General features: G+C 33.2%; 1 protein-coding gene across 2 annotated transcripts; it reads left to right on the top strand.

Annotated features, from left to right (window-relative positions):
- Nucleotides 1-468: 468 nt before the first annotated feature.
- LOC131152812 (uncharacterized) lies at nucleotides 469-16,187 on the top strand. Of its 2 annotated transcripts, none has more exons than XM_058104688.1 (6): nucleotides 469-1,114; nucleotides 14,246-14,363; nucleotides 14,531-14,865; nucleotides 14,964-15,095; nucleotides 15,175-15,273; nucleotides 15,385-16,187. In XM_058104688.1, the coding sequence occupies exons 1-6, from the start codon at nucleotides 633-635 to the stop codon at nucleotides 15,884-15,886; spliced, it is 1,668 nt and encodes a 555-aa protein (XP_057960671.1). In that variant the 5' UTR covers nucleotides 469-632; the 3' UTR covers nucleotides 15,887-16,187. The 2 variants fall into 2 exon arrangements, with proteins under 2 accessions (XP_057960671.1, XP_057960670.1); XM_058104687.1 differs by having other exon boundaries at nucleotides 510-1,114; nucleotides 15,166-15,273.
- Nucleotides 16,188-20,894: the final 4,707 nt, after the last annotated feature.

Here is a 20,894-nt window from a genome sequence, read left to right as displayed (position 1 = left end):
GGTCATCACTAAGGAACCTAGACTCAAGTGGTAATGAAAACAACTCACATTACACTAGTATTGAAGGTAAGTCTCATCCCCTCAATACAATTGAAGTCTCAGATGATACCACCCAACTATATAGCCGATGGTTAAGAATGACGTACATACAAACCTCTGGTATGAGCTCGCACAACCCCATTCCCAAATAAATCGTTCGTGGAGCTCCCAATTCCACACGAAAGCCTAAGACAGGCTTCGAGGATGTCAAAAGGTTGCCCCTATGGGCTCCTTAGGGTTGTTCACTTAGTGCCCATCAAGATATCAGGAGAGCTAGGGCGCTCATCAAGTGTACTCCTAAAAGTCATTTTTTAAAATATTCTCGATCACATACAAATAACTACGAGGAATCTAATGATCATACATTTTAGTTTCAAGAACACCACAATCATAACTATCTGAAATATACCAAAATCATGTGTTAGGATAGACACGGTGTGTTCTATACTCACTAATTTACCCACTTCCGCGGCAAAGAATATTTTCCCTTGGACAAGCTCGTTAGTTCCAATATCCGATAGTGAACTCCGGCTTCCAACCACGAGAATGTAAACTTCCCAGTAGGGACTCCCTTAAATACAATAGAGTAATCGATGAGTTCGCGCCAAGAGCAGAGGATCTACCGTTATACGATGCATAAGCTTGCCCGAACAACTCATGGTATTCTCCTTCCCAACTTCAAGAACCAACTCAGAAGCCTTAAAATTTTCACGCTCGCTGCGCATCTCCACAACACCGCCAAAACCCAACTTCAAGAACCAACTCATGATTTCCTCTGGAACGAATCTGAAGAGCTCCAATCATCAAATTCCTTAGAACAAGAAACCCGGTTCGCGAGAAGAACTGAGCAGTCCTCCGATTGGAGCTACTCGACGTTGTCCGCAGGAAAAGTATCTACTGTTCAGGTTTCGCATCCGTGGCCAGAATGGGTGCAGCTGATGGAACTTTTGTTAAACAAAGGGTATTTTGAATGGGGTGAAAGCCCACTCCAAGATACCGAATTGGGTGTAAAACACTCCAATGTAATTCGGACCGCATGCCTTAATTTTGCAAGGGACCGGTTTGATCTCATAAGGTAATGAGACGTTAATTTGAAGACAGGAATTTGTTTGATTTGCATATGATCTGTGAGATTTTAGGTTTTAGGTATTTTGTTTTGTTGATTTGAAGTAAGTGTGCATGCTACCTGTTTGACGTAATGCTCAAGTGGGAGGTAAGAACTTTTTTTCTTATTTCAGACCTGCCTAGACATGTCTGAGCCTGCATAATAAAATCACTTGTCTTAATTTAATTCTTAGCATTCTCTTTTAGTAAGTTCAGCTGGTTATAGCCTCAAATTTTCCATCTTATGTTTTTGCATCTCATGCTTTGCAAGTTGTCTTATCCTTAAGTTCGCCTCTCACCTCTCTAGATGTTATCCTGCACCTATTTTTATATTACTGCCTTCTACGGTGCTAATTCATGGAACTCTCTTTCTCTCTAACCCAATTGTCAGAAATTATTATTATTGTTATTATTATTATTGCCATCTCATCTTGGGAGATTGGAAAGAGTAGTGCCTTTCACTATCTTGACGTGAGTTTATATGTTCTACTTTTCAGTCCAGCTAAATCTTTGTGGGTGATGTGCCTTTCTAATTTACAAGTAACTAGCATAGTAACTACATATCTTTATATTACCAGTAATGTCATGTGCAACACTTATGATTGCAAGTGAATAATTTTAATTGGTGTGTTTAGATAGTTCTAATGTAGTTTGGAAATCTTTTAAAGCTAATTGACAATTATTGTAGTTATAAAGTTTATAATTTAAAACATGAATAGTTGAAGTTATCTATGAGAATTTATATTTTCTTTGCAATTAGAAAATACACACATAGATATGGAATTGAGCTATGACACAAAAAAAATACCCGGAGATAACAAATCATAGAACTATAGATAAGACATGATATAGACTCAAATTTAAATTGTATGGTATTATATTTAAATACACGAAAAATATATTAGGGTGCAGGAGCCTTGTGCACTGAGTTGTTACATACAAAGAAATGAGGATGAGCCTAGACGATGGTAAGGGTCTTACACTAGCCTCAAAGGTCATGGTGCATGAATTTTGCTCCCCTCAGACCCTTGGTGTTGTGGGAATCTTGTGGTTTTACATTTTCACATTTTACATAAGATACAAAAAATAAGGTCTATTTGGTATCATTTCTATTTTTTGTTATCTATTTTCATTTTTGTATATTGAAGGAACATATTATGAAATGCTTTTGTTTACATTACCAGCAAAGATACAAAAAATAAGGGTTTATTTAGTATCATTTCTATTTTTTTTTCTATTTTTATTTCTATATAGTTAAAGAATATATTATGAAAATGCGTTTGTTTGCATTACCAGTTTTTTGTTTTTGTTGTTGGTTTTTAGTTGTTTGCAAGAAATCTTAATACTAAATTCTACGGTTTTAAATTGTTTTGGCAACCTGTTGCCAAAATCTTTTGAATAATCCAAATTTGAATTAAATCGTTCATTTTATACATACTTTTTAATTAAGATTAAAATAAATTGACCATATGAATTTAAAATATAATTAAAAAAAAAATGTCCATAACATATCAATTTTTTTTTAAAAAAATAAATAATAAAAACTGGTTAGAAAATATTTCTACTATTTTTCGATTATCATGTACACTAAGATTGTTCTTGTAAAGTGAATTTTGAAATATAACCATTAAGTAAAATAATTATGCTAATTTTTACTTTTATTATTGTATTTTTAATTTGGATTGTTTGGTACTTTATTATTTAAATCATTTTTTTATTTGATTCAAGGACAAAAATGAGCATTTGTTTAATCATGTTTTTCTTTTGTTTTAGTTTTAGAAATATTAACCAAATAGGTCACTAGTTTCCATTTTTTTACTTTATGTTTATAGTTTATAGTTTTCATTTCTAGTTTTGATTTTCATAATTTTTTACGCTAATACCAAATGGTCCCTAAAATGTTATAACATTATATTTAATTATATTGCATATGACAAATACTTAATTATATAATTTGTAAAACACTTTATAAAAAAATTCTAATAAATACATTTGCATCATGGTTTTAAATAAAGGCCACGACTGTTACGTAATGGTTTTTTGGGTTACCGATATCGTTACACACTGCGAAATTGGCAGGAAGAAAAATCACAACTGTAGCGGCTGTTACGGACTGCAACTATCACGTAAAGGCCGTTATGGCTGTTACGTAACCACTACAGGACCGTTACATAAAAAAAAAATTTATTTTTTACTTTTTATTCTCACTTTTTCCCTCATTCATAAATCATTCTCAATATACCATATGGCGAGAGGGGGGGGGGGAATTATAACGAGGATGACAATGATACAAAATTGACTATTTCTTTAAATACTCACAAGAGATGCATTAATTAACAATTTGAAAAAAATACTAACTTAGGAAAATATTTTATTTTGACAATATTAGTAATGTGATATTTATGTTCTATATTTTTCAACTTCAACTTTCTTTCTTTTCTAACTATTTTATATTTGTATTATTCGTAAGTCTTATGTGTCTAATAGATTAATGGAGTGTATAATGTATTTTGTTTTATTAATTAATTTAGCACACATAAGAATTTATCACAGATAAGAACAAGGAGAAGTATAAATACGTACACACGCATAATTTTCTACCAATGGTGGTTTAAAACAAATATAAACTTGTTGTCCTTACCAAAAAACTTAGTTACTTGAACTAAATGATCCAAAATACGCTAAAACTCTTTCTAAGAAGGGATAAAAGCTTAAAACATGCAAGTACGCTGATATGCACAAGGTTGGGCATGCTTCGAAAAAATTCACAACCGTTACACCCAATTCCCGTTATGTAACATCCTCTTATGCTACCCGCTACCACGATTTTAAACCATGATTTACATCTTCATTTTCATTGTTTACTAGAAATTCTCAATGTATATCTTTTTCGATTAAAAGTCCAATAAGTTCACCATAGTTGTTCTTTAAAGAAAAAGTTGAGATATTTTTTTGATAATGATTTTTATGAATAAAAATAAAATAAGGTCATATACAATTAAAAAAGTGTTGAAAGAGCCTCAAAAGTGCCTCAGAAGTGAGATATGAAAAATACACACACACACAAATATATATATATATATATATATATATTTAAAATTATAGATATCTTCATGAAATGTTGGATGCATGTCATTAAAGCGTTCAAAGAGTGTTAGTGTTTTAGATTTGACCCAAATATGACAGCCTTTTTGAAGTGATGACACTACATAGTTTTGCATTAACTAAAATATGATAGTTATAACAAGTATTCATATAATAATAAAATTATAATTTTTAAAACCTAAATCTTAAAATGATTATACATGTGCTTGTTTGAGTCTATAAGAAAATTTAATTTTTATTTTTTATAAAATTGTAATAGAGCTATATCTCGCAATACTATATGTGTTATAAATCTATTGATAACAGCATATTGTAATTGTACTTATCTTGATCTGATATTTCTAATATATTTTCTAATAAATCATTATTGATAAAATTAAAATTTTTGAAGCAAGAGCTATGCGTTATAGAAGATGATTTCATATGAGTCAATCTTATCTACGTGATAAAACTTTAAATATAGATAGAATTAAGCTATATTGTGATATAATAAATTATTAGAATAATATGTGGATACAGTATTAATAGGTTGTTATGTGACAGGCATGTTTGTGGCATTTTTTTTTTTTCTAACGAAACATGTTAGCCTGCAAGGTATTTGTCTTTTTACAAAATTTATGCAGACATTTAGAAATAAGTTGCACATATGTTGCATATGAAGTTTTTAATATATGAAATTAATTTTAACATTTTTGAATGGATAAAATGAAATTTGAGTACTTTTGTATAAAATTAAAAATTTCTTAGGAACTATATTAACTGTTCTTATGATTTGCCTATGAGTCATTTGTTTAATTTTCAAAATATTGAAATCATGTTTAAGTTATATACTAAAGTAGGACAAGGGGATCTAGAAGCAAAATTCCAAGTTTTGATATACAATTCCTATATGCATTAGTAGTGACAATGTTTATATAATAAATTATGATTCATTAACTAAACACTTTAGCTATTACATTTTATTTACTTAGTGATCGTTTATTGATTGTTTTTTTTCTAATTTCAAATAAATTAGACTTTCGTCATTTGGAGGGTACTAATAGGTCTGATTTTATTTCTAATATTTATCTTTGTCAACTGTCAAGTCAGGTTATTGTTGTTCCCCATCTCCAAAAGTTCTGTAGACTTTTGGATCATGGTGTGTGAGTCCCTGTTATTTAACCAAACAAAAAAAAGACCAAGATAGTGTTTATCTGAATTATATTAGAAAACTTTAGAATAGTGTTAGAAGATGTCATACTAGTTTACATACTCTGCATTTCTTTTCAAGATAAGCTTTCTTTATTTAGGATTTGGATGCTGTTTAGTTACATTTTTTTCAAGATAAACTTTATTTATTTAGGATTTGGATACTGTTCGTTTTATTTTATCTTTTTTTAGCAAAATGTTTGGTGAATCAATAACTATTATGTTTTTTATTACTTAGTAGTCCATTTGGAATTTCCTCTTAATTTATTTGACCTTTGTTGTCTGGAAAATACTTCTAGGTTTTTTATTTTATTTTTAATATTTATGTTTGATGAGTCAAATTATTGCTGTTCATAATGATTTTATGCACTTTATAATAGTTCTAGCAGATGCTTAAAGGGTTGCTATATGTTTGTGTGTGTATTCTTAAAATGAATCTTTCTTTGTTTAGCATTTATTTCTTTTATTTTTCTTTTTTAATCAAGTGAATTTTATTTTAGGTTCAAATCTTAAACTATATATAATAAACTTTCTAAATACAATTTTATCAAATTTTAGTTGAGTTTAATTCTTGATAAAAAAATGTTGTCTTACTTTTAAATGATAAAGATATTTTTATCCACAAAATGATTTTCTCCTTTTTAACATTTTTATAGTGTAGTTTATTAGTTTTGTTTACTTGTTTATGATTAAATGATTTTTACTGTTTTAGGTTCAAATCTTAACCTATCTAAAATAAATTTTCTAAATACAATTTTATTTAAATTTAATTGTATTTAGTTTTTTTCAGGAATTCTTTGTCCTATTTTTAAAATATAAGGATATTTTTATCTACAAAATGATTTATACTATTTGTGCTTTTATATGTAGTATAGATAACTAATCAAATTTCATCAACTTTTGAGTGAAAGAAATTGTAAAAAAATAAAAATAAAAATTGTGTATTAGAAGTATTTCCAAGGTTTAATTTTTTAGATAAGATTGATAGCGTTTAATTAACAGGAAGAAATTTTGGTTTTGTGCCAAAGTAGTTTCAATGGATAAAATATCTTTAGTTTAGATATATCTCTTTTTTGTGATTTATTATCACTATGTCTAAAAGTGTGGTATTGTTGAAAATAAAAAATAATAAGACATGAATAATGATGCTGACTTGCAGAGAGACAAGATAAACTTATGTGGTTTGATGATAGGGTGGAAGTTACTTGGAGGCCTGGGGCCATAGGCTCCTGGTCCCAGCATGCCCATACAATAATTTATATGTGTTTTGTATTTTTATTTTATTTTTCTACTTTTCTTCCTCATGCTTCTATTTTTATTTAATTTTAAATATATTAAATATTGATTCCTTGCAAATTCTTTAAAGAAGACTTGGTATTTGCTAATACAGACATTAACTTAATATTTTATATTTAATTATTCACTGGTAAAACATAATTACTTAAGTAATGATTTATAAAATAGTTAATGCAATTTATAAACATTATATACTTATTTTTGAATGATTGGCCATGTACAAACACACACATGTATGATGCATGTACACATTCTTTTGACAACTTTTGTTCATTGGAGAAGAGCCAATGGCATTATTACTCAAACTCAAAGAATAAAGAGATAAAATCATGTATATATAGGCCTACAAAAATAAGGTTCTCTTAATGCATCTATCAACCTTGAGATTTTATCTCTTACCTCTAATAGGCATAATTATTTTTGAAAAGCATAATTGTCATCTTGCAAAATGAAAATATCCAAACAGTAAAAAAAAAAAAAAAACTTGATTTAAAAATGTGTAAAAAAAATTAACTTTCATTTTTCAAAATAATCAATTAAAATAATTAATTAGTAAAAGATGTAAGAATCCTTTTAAAAAATGTCATATGTATTGTTTTATTTTAAAAATTACAACAACACGACAACAACAAAACCAAGTCTTTAAGTTCCACTAGGTGGGGTCAGCTATATGAATCCTTTTCCGTCAATTTGTGCGATCAAGGATCATTTCTTTTGACAGATTTGGGGATATTAAATCCTTACTATCTCCTCCCAAGTTATTTTAGATCTACCCCTACCCCTTCTACTGCCCCCTATAGTAACTAACTCACTCTTCCTCACTGGCGCACTATGTGGCTTATGTTGCAAATGTCCATACCATCTGAGTCATCCCTCCCTTATCTTATCGTCTATAGGAGCTATACCTAACTTATCATGAATATGTTCATTTCTTAATTTATCTTTCAATGTTATACTACTCATCTATCTAAGCATTCTTATCTCAACAATATTTACTTTTTGGATATTTTGTTTCTTCGTTGCCCAACATTTTGATCCATGTAGCATAGCTGATCTTATAGTTGTCCTATAAAACTTCCCTTTTAATTTTAAGGGTATTTTACGATCAAAGAGCACACTTGAAGCACTTATCTATTTTCCCAACCTACTTTAACTCTATGCATTACATCATCTACAATTTCTCCTTGAACTTGCATAATAGATCCAAGGTATCAAAATCTACAAGTGTTATTTATTTCTTTATCATCAAATTTAACTTTGTCTCCAATATTCCTCCTACCATTACTAAAATTACATTTCATATATTCTGTCTTATTTCTACTTATCCTAAAGCCTCTAGATTCCAAAGTTTCTCTCCATAATTCTAACTCAGCCTCTACTCCATCCCTAGTTTCATGAATTAATACAATATCATCTGCAAACAACATACACCATGAAACCTCCTTTTGAATACTCTTAGTTAGTTGGTCCATCATTAAAGCAAAAAGATAAGGGCTCAATGCAGATCCTTGATGTACACCTATGGTGATTGGAAATTCTCTAGTTTCTCCATCTATAATTCTTACACTAGTCATTATTCCATCGTACATATCCTTAATGACATCAGCAGAACTACTACATACACCTTTTGTTTCTAAAACCCACCATAGAACTTTCCTAGGTATCCTATCATATGGTTTCTCTAGGTCAATAAATATCATATGCAAGTCTCTCTTCTTTTCCTTAAACTTTTCCATTAATCTTCTTAAAAGATATATAGCTTTTGTGGTAGATCTCTCAGGCATAAAACCAAATTGATTTTCTAAGACCTTCGTTTCTAACTTTAATCTTTGTTCGACTACCATTTCCCATAATTTCATCGTATGACTCATAAGTTTAATTCTACGATAGTTATTAAAATTTTGAATATCTCCTTTATTTTCTATATAGGTATTAAAGTGTTTTTCCTCCATTCATCTGGCATTTTCTTAGTTTTTATAATTGTATTAAATAAATTAGTTAACCTTATAATTTTGTTATCACCTAAGCATTTCCAAACTTCAATTGGGATGTTATCTAATTCTATAGCTTTCCCATTTTTCATCTATTTTAGTGCAACTTAACTTTGTTAACTCTAATTTTGCAAATTAATCTCATATTTTTAGTATTTTCCTCATTTGACAATTCTAAGTTTAAGCCTTCTATTTGGTTTTTATTAAACAACCTACCAAAGTAACTTCTCCATCTTTCTTTAATGTCTTTGTCCTTAACCAAGACAATATCCTTCTCACTTTTTATGCACTTTACATTTCCTAAGTCCTTACTCTTCCTTTCTCTAGCTTCAGCAAGTTTTAATATATCTCTTTCCCCTTCTTTTATATCTAATCTATCATACAAACTATTAAATAATTAGGAAAATATTTGGGCTTTATACTTTTTGAAATGTAATAATTTTTTTCTTTTGGAAGTATTTTTATATGCCCACAACAATATCAACACCAATTACAGAACATGTAACAAATTTTGCACTTAATATACCCACACATGGATTCTCACTATTTGGTATCATAGAGGAGTGTTACTATTCTCCATTAAAAAGAAAAAAAAACTAAACTTCTATATCAAAACATTAGTAAATGATTGGCACAAAATGAAATAAGGAAATTGTCCTACCCATGAATTTTCATGTGTAGAAGTAGAACTTTCATTAAACAATATTTTGTAATTGTTTAAAAAAATTGGCCTAAAGCATTTTCCTTTGATTAAGTTTTAGGGCGAAAATTATTAGAAACTATATTGCCCTAGAGTCATTATCTCACATCGGATATATACTAGGGCGATCTTGGGCTTATAAGAATGGTTTAGGCTCCAACTATGTGAGGTGCCTTTTATAGGACAAACTTATGAAGCCAATAGGCCAAAGCGGACTCCAGGCCTAAGAACATTACATTTGGTATCAAAATCACCCTATGGGTACTACACAAAAGTGTAAGCCACTTTGATAAGGGCGTCAAAGATCAGACAAGAGAGCATGTCACAATCCCACATTAAATGTGTACTAGGAAGATTGTGGACTTATAAGGACGGTTTGGGCTCCAACTATGTGAAGTGTCTTTTACAGAACAAATCCGTGAGGCCGGAGGCCAAAGTAGACAATACCTCACCAAAGTTGTGCCAAGACTATTACACCTAGTTATGTCATTCCTCTCTCATGTCAAACGACTTTCCCCCTCTCTTCTCTCTCTCAAAAATCTCCCTATGGCTTCAAATGTAGCAGGTGATGTCAGAGTTCACGATTCAAATCAAAGGGAAGACCTTCGATTTGAGTTTAGAAAAGGGGAGAGATATTCAGTTTCTGTTCGTGCTTGAGAAAAACCCCCCTTGGAATAGATGGATTAAACTTCCAAAAGAGGCAGTTCTCTGGTTTGCGTATGATCTTCCAGATTTTGTTCAGTTGGTTAGGTGTTCTCGAAAGATCTGAATGGGGAATATGCTGTTTTGGATTTCAATTAAGTGGACCTGTTTTGGATTTCAATTAAGTGGACTAGGGTGGGGAAGTTTTTGGAGTTAGGATTGGGTTGGAATGGTAAGATGTTCTTTGTGTGTTTCCCTGGTGGAGCAAAAAGGGTTGGTTGGTACAACTTCGCAAGTAAGTTCTGTGAATTAGCCGAAGTGTTTGGGTTTCAATCACGAGGTGCAGTTGTAGGTAGGCCTTCAGAGCCCAAATCGTGGAGTCAAGAAGTGATTAAAGGGAAGGCAGGTGTAGGAGAAGGCTGTGAAAGTAAGTTCCAACAGGGAAAGCAGGATGCTGCGAATGGAATAGATGATATGTGCATTCAATGTGGGGCTGAGCTCAAGTTGAAGATTGCAGGGCAGCAACCCTAGAAGTAAGTTCCAACAGGGAAAGCAGGATGCTGCGAATGGAATAGATGATATGTGCATTCAATGTGGGGCTGAGCTCAAGTCAAAGATTGCAGGTCAGCAACCCTAGAAGATATCCGACCAAGGCGCATGTTCGTATTGCTCAGGCAGTCAGGCATGCTCATACTGCAATGGCGGCTAGGGTTTGGGATGATGGTGCATCTGCAGTAGAGGCGGCTAGGGTTACGGTAGGGGAAATGGAAGATAAAAAATCTCGTTTTGGCCCATTGGTTATTGTATTAAACCTGGGCAAGTTAATGGAAAAAGGAAGGGGCTCATTTTTATATAAAATGGGCTTATTAATCGAACAGGCCCGTGATTTTCAGGGTCCTATTTTGGATGGCCAGTCTAAGGGAAAGGACAATTGGGCCATTCATAAGGGGCAGGCCCAAGTTTTTCAAGGCCTTAATTGGATAGCCAGCCTAAGGGAAAGGAGGATTGGGCAACTCATAATGGGCAAGCCCAAGATGCCCAATTTTCAAGTCCATCTGTAAACGAAGGCCAAAATATCTCTCCAGTTCCCCAAGATTCAAATGGAACAGATCATATTGTCAAGCAATTACAGAAAATCGGCAGCTCAATTTTGGAGAAGTTTCTTGACAACTTTAAGGAAACAATATAAGTGTTAAAGTGGTTGAAGATTCTGGTTTTGCAGATGAGCAACAGGATGCTGCAGCAAAGGTTTATAAAGGTGATGGTGTTTTGGGTAGGTTATCTGATGCCTCAGACATTAAGGCAAAAGGATCTAATGGTCCCAAGGTTTATTGAAAGTCTGTGCAGATGGGTGCAGGAATGAAAAAATTGTTTGAAGATAAGAGAAAGCCCTATTGTGAGGTTGTGCCCAAGATTTTAAAGAGGAATTTAGAAGGAGAGTTAGGTATTGCGAAAAATATAAACGCTAAGAAAAGGACAAGAAGTCCCTGTGATGTGGCTAGCAAAGGAAAGGAGGTAATGAATTTTTTCTTTTTGGGGGGGAGGGGGGGGATATTGTTGAATGAAATTAGGGAACAATGTGGATATGTTTCTAATTCCAATGACATTTTAGGGGACTTATCATATCTACATCCATCCCCTTTGGAAGGATTGGAGGGGGTCACTATTTCTAAAAATGAATAGTTGACAAATTTAAAATGAAAAAAAAATAATTGGTAGAAATTTGAAGGCCTTCTTTTCAAAATCATAACAAACATGTTTCCTTTTATCATTGAAAAAAATATTGTGAAACCAAAATAATGACGAGTGATTGGTGGAAATATGTGGTCTTAATTTAATTTTTTTAAAAAAATTAAAGTAACATATTCGATAGGTCCACCCTTAATTTATTTTGTTTTTTAATTCGAATTTTTAGAGACTAGGAATAGCCTTTTGGAAGCTGGAGAAGGCCAATGACTTTGCTTTTATATATATGTATATGCATACATGCACGCATGTATTTTGTGATTGTTTAGTGATATGAATAATGTGGCGTGATAATTGTATATAATATTTTCTATCTGTAAAAAAAAATTTTTCAATTGAAATAGAAATGAATATTTGATGAAAATTTATGTTTATTTAAAAACAAATTGTCAAATTTAAAATGAAAGTAGTTAACTTGTGAAAATTTATAAAAAATAATTTTTTGCATTTTTGCTACATTGCACTGGAAAAGGTATAAAGCTCAAAGTCTTGACCTTATTTATGACCAGGATTGCCTCTACCACTGGGCTAGCCTTGGCCTAGAGATAATCATTCTAAAGCAAGTAGTCAACACAATTATGTTTAATATACACAAGTCACGACTCATGACCTAGTTATAGTTTGGACGGCCCTTACCATTGAGTTAGCCCTTGGCTTAGAGAGAATCATTTTAAAACAGGTAGTCATCGCAATTATGTTTGATATACAATCATCCTTATAATTGTCATTCATATATAATAACTATGAATGTAGCTCAATGGTATGCAAATGCAAATAGTGACCTCATTATACAGTGAGATGCAAATTGACATAACTTAATAGCAGGCTCATGGTTGTGTTGGTCTACTTTAGTTTATTTATTTTTAATTCAAAATTAACAAAAATTAGGATTGGCTTCTTGGAAGCCAAAGAAGACCCATTGCTCTGCTTTTATGTACTGATATATTCTAGCTATTCTCACAGGAAGTAAGCAATCTAGAATGCCTCTAATGGTTATGGCATGTCCTTCCTACCATAGAGTCCATTCTCTGTAAGAAAAACAGTTCAAAGATTTTGCTCTTGCAGTTATCAGCTCTACTTCTATGACACCCCCACCATCTCTACTTCCTCGCAGCTTTCTTATTATTGGACTGTGTGCTTGATAATATCAAGTTTTGAGGAATGGAAAAAATATGCCCTCTAATGGTTATACCATGTTCCTTCCTACCATAGAGCGCATCCTCTACAAGAAAAACAGTAAAGGATTTTGCTCTCATAGCTATCAGCTCTACTTCTATGACTCTCCCATCCTCACAGCTTTCTTATCATCAGTCCATGTCCTTAATAATTTATTGATCAATTTGTGCAGAATGGAAAATATAAGACCGCTCATGGTTATAGCATGTCCTTCCTACCATGGAGTGCATCCTCTGTAAGAAAACAGCTAAGGATTTTGGTCTCATAGCTATCTGCTCTACTTCTCTGACTTTCCCACCATTTCTACTTCCTTGCAGCTTTCTTATCATCGGACTGTGTCCTTGATTATTTATTGATCAATTTTTGCACAACCAAAAAAAATATGATCTTTGATGCAAGGTAAGGACTCATGACTACATGAGGAAGAATTTTGACTTTGGCCCATCCAGTCAGTTTCAGATCACCTGACACATTCCATAGTTAATGTAACTAGTAGGAGGCCACTTGGTCTGTTTTATCTCCTGACACACATTCCATACAAAAATATGACTAATTTGAAGCCTCTTCTCTGAATGTGATTAATGTCAGCTTTTGTGAGTTCATTGGAAAATTAAGCTATTTAGTTAGGGATGGAGAACTTTTTCAGGACTAGCAGGACAGATCATTTTTAGTCTTCTAAATCAAGCAGCTGGAATGGAGTGGTCGAAGCTAAAATTTTGGCTGTCTAATGGTTTCCTAAAATCTTGGTTAATAGAAATCATTGCTCAAAGTGTTTCTTTTATTGTTTTTGATTAGGCCATGTTGCTTTTCAGTGGCCTTGGGGGGATCCTCAGTTCCTCAGATGCAAGAGATTCTGGAGCTTTTTTAATAATATTTTTACATTTATTTGCACTTCCTAGGTCGCTTTAGTAAGCAAATAGGATTCAAATGTACATAGATCCACTTAAGTTCTTTTATTTTTTTCTTTTCTTTTTTTGTTTTTGGTTTTCTTCTATGATATTTCAATTTGCCATGCTCTGCTGTGTTTATCTTAGGACATCTATTCTTCCTTTTTGTTGCATTCATCCTATTCATACAATTTTCATTCCCCAAACTCCACCCCACCGCCCCCAAAAAAAAAAAGAACAAGGAAGAAACAATAGCATTCATTAATGATGATTGACAGCTGTATGTGCCTTGCTTGATTTGTTGGAGGCAAAATCTAGTGATTTTCTTTGTGAATTGTGCTTTTTTGCTCTTCACCATCTGCTTTGGCCAGGTTCATTTCAAGAAAAGATATCAGCGTGGTTGTGGAATCTGGATGCCCAAGCATAGACAGGAAAGTAGTCAACTCTGCAAAGCGTCTAAGAGGATATCTGGGCATTGATGAAAGAAATGTATGTGATTAAATTTATGTGCCCTTTTCCCCTTGAACCCAGAATAATATTCCTCATTAGTTATTATTTGGGAACCATCCAACTCAGTTTATTTTACCGAACAGTTGGCCTTCCCAAGGTAAGGCAAAGGGAAATCATGACATCTAAGTCAATTGACATCTTTGCAGGTTTGCAGCTCCTGCATGCTGAGGGGAAACTGTGACAGAGCATATGTAAAGGCACATGAGGCTGAAGGTGCACGGACAGTGGATGCTATGCGGATCTTATTGACTTATGGGCTTGATTATTTTACTGGCTCAGTGGAGAACAAGCCATCACAAAGTACAAGGATTAAAGATTCAGTGAGAAGGCTGCTGAAAGAAATGCTGGTGCTGAGCACAAAAGAACCTGCAGATTCCCCACTTGCCACATCCTCTAAAAGGCTTTTGTCTCTTGGAGAAAATTTAACGACACTGGGTCAAATTAATGTCCCAATGAAGCAAGGGGACTGGCATTGCCCAAAGTAATATTATGGAAGATTTTGCCATTCAAAACGTGATTAATTTGTGGAGCTCAAACACTTCCTTTTGTCTTCTTCTTTTACTGCTTTTGAATTGGCAGGTGCAACTTCATAAATTTTGCCAGAAATATCAAGTGCTTGCGCTGTGATGAATTGTGTCAGGATAAAGTGCAGAAACTAGGGGAGGATCTGGAACATCTTCCATTGAAGAAGGGAGACTGGATATGTGACAAGTTAGGTTTGTTTGGATTATTCATCCTTGTATTCCAATATTTCTTGCTCCTTTTCTCATAAGATCGGCAGCATTTACAGATGCCATTTCTTGAACTTTGCCAAGAATACAAGATGTATGCAATGTAAAGAGAAGCCATCGAAGCGGCAACTTAATCCAGGGGAGTGGGAGTGTGACTCGTGAGTTTTCTTTAACTTTATTTCCTTGGATTGGCTTAATCCTAGTTCTACTTTCAACCTCCCACCTAAATTACTACTGCTTTTAGAAAATAGTAGTATGTTGTTGCACAGGTGCAACTACATAAACTTCAGAAAAAACATGGTATGCCTGAAATGTGACTATAGAAGGCCCAAAAGCTCAAAACATTCAGACAACTCTACTCAACCCCACAATGCCAATGGAGGCTTTGTGAGAGACGAAGCCTATGACAAGCCTTTGGACAGACGAGATGGAACAAGTCGAAGCAAAGACGGAGATTTCTGGAGATTTGTGGAGAATGAAAGTGAAGATCATCATGGATCACATCCAAACCACGAGATTTTAGGATTTGTGGATTTCCCTATCACTGGTGGTAAAAGTGAATTGTCTCGGAGTGTAGAAAAGAGGGAAAGGTGGAAGATCGAGATGGCAGCAAGGAGCAGACATTCTTCCAAAACAACTGAAAATGTTGATAAGCCTGTCAACTTGCAGAGAAGGTTAGACTTCCTGAAATCTACTGATGATGACGAGATGGCTGAGTGGTTTGGTGCAGGGAAGGCAGATGGAAACAAGAAAACTGAGACCTCTGTCTGAGAAAATTGATTGAGGACCAGCAATAATGTTGTCACCAACAAATGCATCTTGACGATGGCCTGTTACAACTTAAGAATCATGCTTTGGTTGTCCACTCATTTTTAACATTTTGTGCGAGGGAGAACGAAGGCCTGGAAACAGATGCTCGTGCCTGTAACATGGAAAATTCAAGTGACAGATAATAGATGAATGTAATATTTCCAGGAGCACAAGGATGCTAAATTAATTAGCTGATGTGTAGCATATGTAACATCCATCAGCCATGCTGACATTAATTTTTCTTTTTCTTTGTCTTATTTTTTAGAAGTTTTGCATTGTTCGTCGCAGGCTTGAAGGATTTACTGTAAATCCTTCAGTCTATCAAATTTTCTTCCTCTCAACGCAAACTAAACCATAGTAAAATGATTGGACAGATCACCATTCTGAACGCAAATTTGTCAAATGTGTCATTCTATACATAACCTTTAAGGATGAGAGTTGTCTGAATGCTCCAGCTCAGGTTGGAATCCAGCTGCCTCAATGGCAACCGAGAGTACAAAATGAGATTGGTCAATAAAATCAAAGAAGTGATCACTACTTTTGTTATAGATTTGGTTAAATCGCCTCATTACTGTAGATTATTTAATTTCTAAGCTAAATCCAGGTTCAAAGAATCTGTAATCAAAGTCTGCTATCAGAATAGGATTTGAGAATATTGTTATGCATGGAAAAGGCATTAGGGATTCATTACATGGTCCTTTCCCAAGTGATATCTAATTAGCTCTTTATTTAATTATCAATTGTATTCTCTTATTAAGGAATTTCTAATTAGAGGTAAAGACTAAATATTGAACAATGCCTACCTATATAAGGTTATTCTCACCTCAAGGAACTCACAAGGACCCCACTGCCTGCCATCAGAGTTTTGTTCCAAGCAATACAGCATCCAATACAATCACTATTGTGATTCGAGAGAATTGAATTAGAAAACTGAATACCCCATCCTTGGTTCCCATTGGGAACTCATATACCCACACATGCATGCATATGGAAAAGCAGTACAGTCATTGGATAGCACAGTGATATGGGAGGTATTTTTCATAATAATCATGATGGCTACAATAAATAACCAAGATTTTTGGAATTTTTATTCTTACGAAAAAATAGTAATAAGTATACCATGATAGTAATAATAATAATAAAGATAATGTAGGCGCAGTGGCAAAGGGCAGTCTTGGTGTTGGCATCTCAGGATGTGTGGGCACGGATCGATTCCTGGCTGCTGCGCTGCACATCCGCGTTTACCTCCGGGAATGTGATGGGCTAGCTGCTCCTGGCGTGGGATTAGTCGGGCTAAGCTCGGACACCCGGCGTTATCCAAAAAAAAAAGATAATGTATACCAGTAAGTGCAATAATAAGAAGAAGAATGGTTTTTAATTTTTTTTTTAATAATAATAATAATAATAATATAATCATATAATAATAATAATCATGATAACTATAATAAGAATACACTTCTTTCTTAGAATTTTTTATAATAATAGTAATAGTAATAACTATAATACTATTTTATTAATTTTATAATAATAATAATAATTTGGGCTTGATTCTGGAGGGAGTTGTCAGGTTGATCCAATTTGGTGCCTTGGGGGTTCAAAGGATTTGTTAAATAATAGTATTGAAAATAATAATGTAATATGCGAAATAGGAAAAGCTGGGGAAAAAGGCAATCAAAAAAACTATAGGAAACCTAGTGGGGCACATAAGATCTTGGGAAGAAGATGTGTGGGCCTGCATGGACATCCTATGTGCAGGTAAAAGAAAAAATTTACTTTTGCCCAAGAAAAATAGTCAATAACTCCAAAAATATCCTACGATGGCTAAAGAAATTGGGAAAAATAATAAATAAATAAAAGATCTCTTGATTACCTCTTTAACCCATTCTAGAGCATCCCTATTTTTTGTTCCTTTGCTAAAAATGATGCAACAAAGTTGAGAAAGCATAGAATTTTTGTTCTAGGGCTAGCACTAGACACCAAAAAAGGAAAAATAGAAATACAAAGTAAAATATAAAGAAAAGCGTTACATTAAAAAAGAATGGAGTAATTATATCATAATATAAGCAAAAGTAAATCATGCACAAGACTTAAAATAAAGAGTAGGGAGAGAAAAATTCAACACCGAGTTTTAACGTGGTTCAGCACCTAGCCTACGTCCACGCCTTTGCACCAAGCCAAAGATTCCACAATCCACTATCAACGCTCCTTCCCCAGCGGAGCAAGCCTTACAACTTGGGTACACAACCCTACAAGTGGGAACAAACAAAACTGTTCACAAAGAACCTTCCAACAAATGGTTCACAAGGAACCTTACAAGATGATAGGAATGCAAAGGATGTTCCACAAATGGGCTGATATAAATTACAAACCAAACTTTACGCACTCTCTCAAGGATTGTATCAAACAAGATTAGAGAACAAGAGAGTTGAAGCACTTTTGAATGAACTAAATGCGAAGTACCTAGGTTTTGTAATCAAAGAGATTTTTCACTAAATGCTTGTATAAATCACAAAAACCATACTAAACAAGTTTATGAACTTATATTTATAGCCAAAAAGCCCTTATAGCCATTAATTAGCCATTGGGAGCAACTCCCAAACAAAACTATCCGTTTTCTAACCGTTACAATGTTGGGCACGAGGCCATTGGTCTACCATTCACTTTCTATGGTCGACCATTCACCTAGTCTGTGAGGAAAAATGACTACTGGAATTGTTGGTCGACCACTCCTTTGTAGTGGTCGACTATGCCCCTGTTTTGGTCAACTGTAACCCTAAATCAGAAAAAGTCATCAACACAAAAGTTGTGAGATTTTTTCTTAACTTTCCAAAGAAATCAAGATCGTCTTATTTGGACTCTTTTAGTAAAAGTTATGTCTGAAATACCGAAAGGTGTTTAGGACTCGAGGCCGCACTACGTTAAACAACGATTGCTCGGTTTTTCCTTGTCAAAAAGCTTTTTGATGACTTAAAACATTCTTGGACAAAATTCTATGAAACATATAATGTCTAATGAAGATTAAAACTTGTCCAAGTGAGCTTTTCCTCAAATATAAGATATCTTGAATTATGAAAACATATTTGAAAGATCATTTAGATATCTTATATGCTTAATATATCCTTTATAAAATATTTTTGACTTTCTTAACACTTTAGGACATAAAGCTCATTTTGACACAAATGGGACCAAGTATGAAAATTTTTATAAAACCGAGATGTTTGAAAATTTTGTCCCTTTGAAAACGTATTTGAGTTTAGGATACATTTGATCAACTCTTAAGTTTAACTTTGAAAACCATGAAAGTTGAGTTTGTGATTTTAGTGCAATCCTATAAACTCATGTGTCCTAGTATGCATGCATTTGCTCGACTTTTACTCATAAATCATGCAAGAAATACACCCGCAAGAGGTACAACATTGACTACCAGACACATAACCCTTATTACAAATAATGCAACAATTAAGCTTCCTTTGGTTGTGTTTGGGTTCTTCCAAGTACATGACCTTTTGATCTTTCCTACTTAGATTGTCAACTTGGTCCAATCTTTGCCTTCGATCCAATACTTCGTGAATGTGTCACTTGTTCCTGTACTAAGCATAATTTGCAAAGATGGAAAACACTAGGAATAACAAGTAGATTAATATCATCAAAACACAATAAACCATGATGGTGTAGCCACCAAGGCTAACATTCTTCCCCTTTTTTATGATGTCTAACCTATTACAAATTTACTTAAACTTTGCATTCGTATTTATATTTATCATAGTTTATTATACAAAGATAAGTTAACCTAGAACCACTAATGGGTTGTTATCATCAAAACAAAACAATTAAACTTACGTAACCTCTAATGCTAACATTCTCCCCCTTTTTTATGATAGCAAACCATTGGTGTTCTCCTATAGAGTATATTTTAAAACTCCCCCTCAAAATATGTATATTGTTAAATGATTAACATTTGCTCTTCCATACTATATGCATATAAGGCACAATAAAAGCATTTCATATTCATGGAGCTTTAACATGCAATTCATAAAATAGAAAGTTCATGTAAGATAAGACAAGTAATAAGCAAGTTGAACTTTTCATGCAACCATATGCATTCTACCCCAAATGCATTTCACTTCTCCCCCTCACACCGCACATCATTCTTTTAATAAAGAGGACACCAAATATCTTCTCCCCCTTTGAACATCATCAAAAAGAGAGGTACAATTCATTTTACCTAAAAATGATTTCTCTCCCTTAATCTAAGATTCCATGGTGGTGTGGTGAGGTGAGTGTATGCTAGACACATATACCAAAATATTTGCTAAACCATAACATTGGAAAGCCTAGAAGGGCTTTCTTGCAAAAACTTGAATGATGATTCTAAGAATTATACCATATGATGTAAATCAATTATTCAATGCAAATTTTCCGAAAGTTGTTATGATTAGCTTTCACTAAAGCTCAAGTCTACGTATGGGATATGTTTTGTAATACTTTTAAGAAATCTACTATATATCCAAGCAAAAGCATATATCATCAAAACACATCATATCATGCTTTTGAATTAAAAAAAAAAATTCAAAACCTTAGAAATTCAAAAAGAGAAAAACAAGATTTTTCTATTTATCATGTTATTTCATCCCATCAAGCAATAGCCAATATTTCTAAAAGAAATAAACCAATCTATATGTAATGATATATACAGTTTAAGCATCATATTGGTTATATAATCTAAACATATCAATATTGGCATGATTTTCAAAATAATTTCCAGCAAAATGATTTAAACAAATTAAGATGCAAGATCTGGAATTTTTTCATATTGAGATCTATCCAAAAATAAATATTTTTATTTTATCACAATGACTATTTTACTTTCTCAACACTCATTCCATATCTCCCAGGTTAAGTCTACCTAAACCTAATTCCTAATCCTAGTTCCTAAGGAAACACTTCAAGAATCACGTGTTCCCTCTGG

This window comes from Malania oleifera, chromosome 4 (assembly GCF_029873635.1).
Source record: "Malania oleifera isolate guangnan ecotype guangnan chromosome 4, ASM2987363v1, whole genome shotgun sequence".
Taxonomy (NCBI): domain Eukaryota; kingdom Viridiplantae; phylum Streptophyta; class Magnoliopsida; order Santalales; family Ximeniaceae; genus Malania; species Malania oleifera.
Note: the sequence above shows the minus strand (reverse complement) of the source record. Positions and strands in the feature narration are given on the sequence as shown.

Coding starts and splice junctions, on each gene's coding strand:
- LOC131152812 (XM_058104687.1), top strand. CDS start 633: ATGAGTTCGCGCCAAGAGCAGAGGATCTACCGTTATACGATGCATAAG. Junction 1,115..14,245: donor GACCGGTTTGATCTCATAAG/GTAATGAGACGT, acceptor TGCTTTGGCCAG/GTTCATTTCAAGAAAAGATA. Junction 14,866..14,963: donor GGGGACTGGCATTGCCCAAA/GTAATATTATGG, acceptor TTGAATTGGCAG/GTGCAACTTCATAAATTTTG.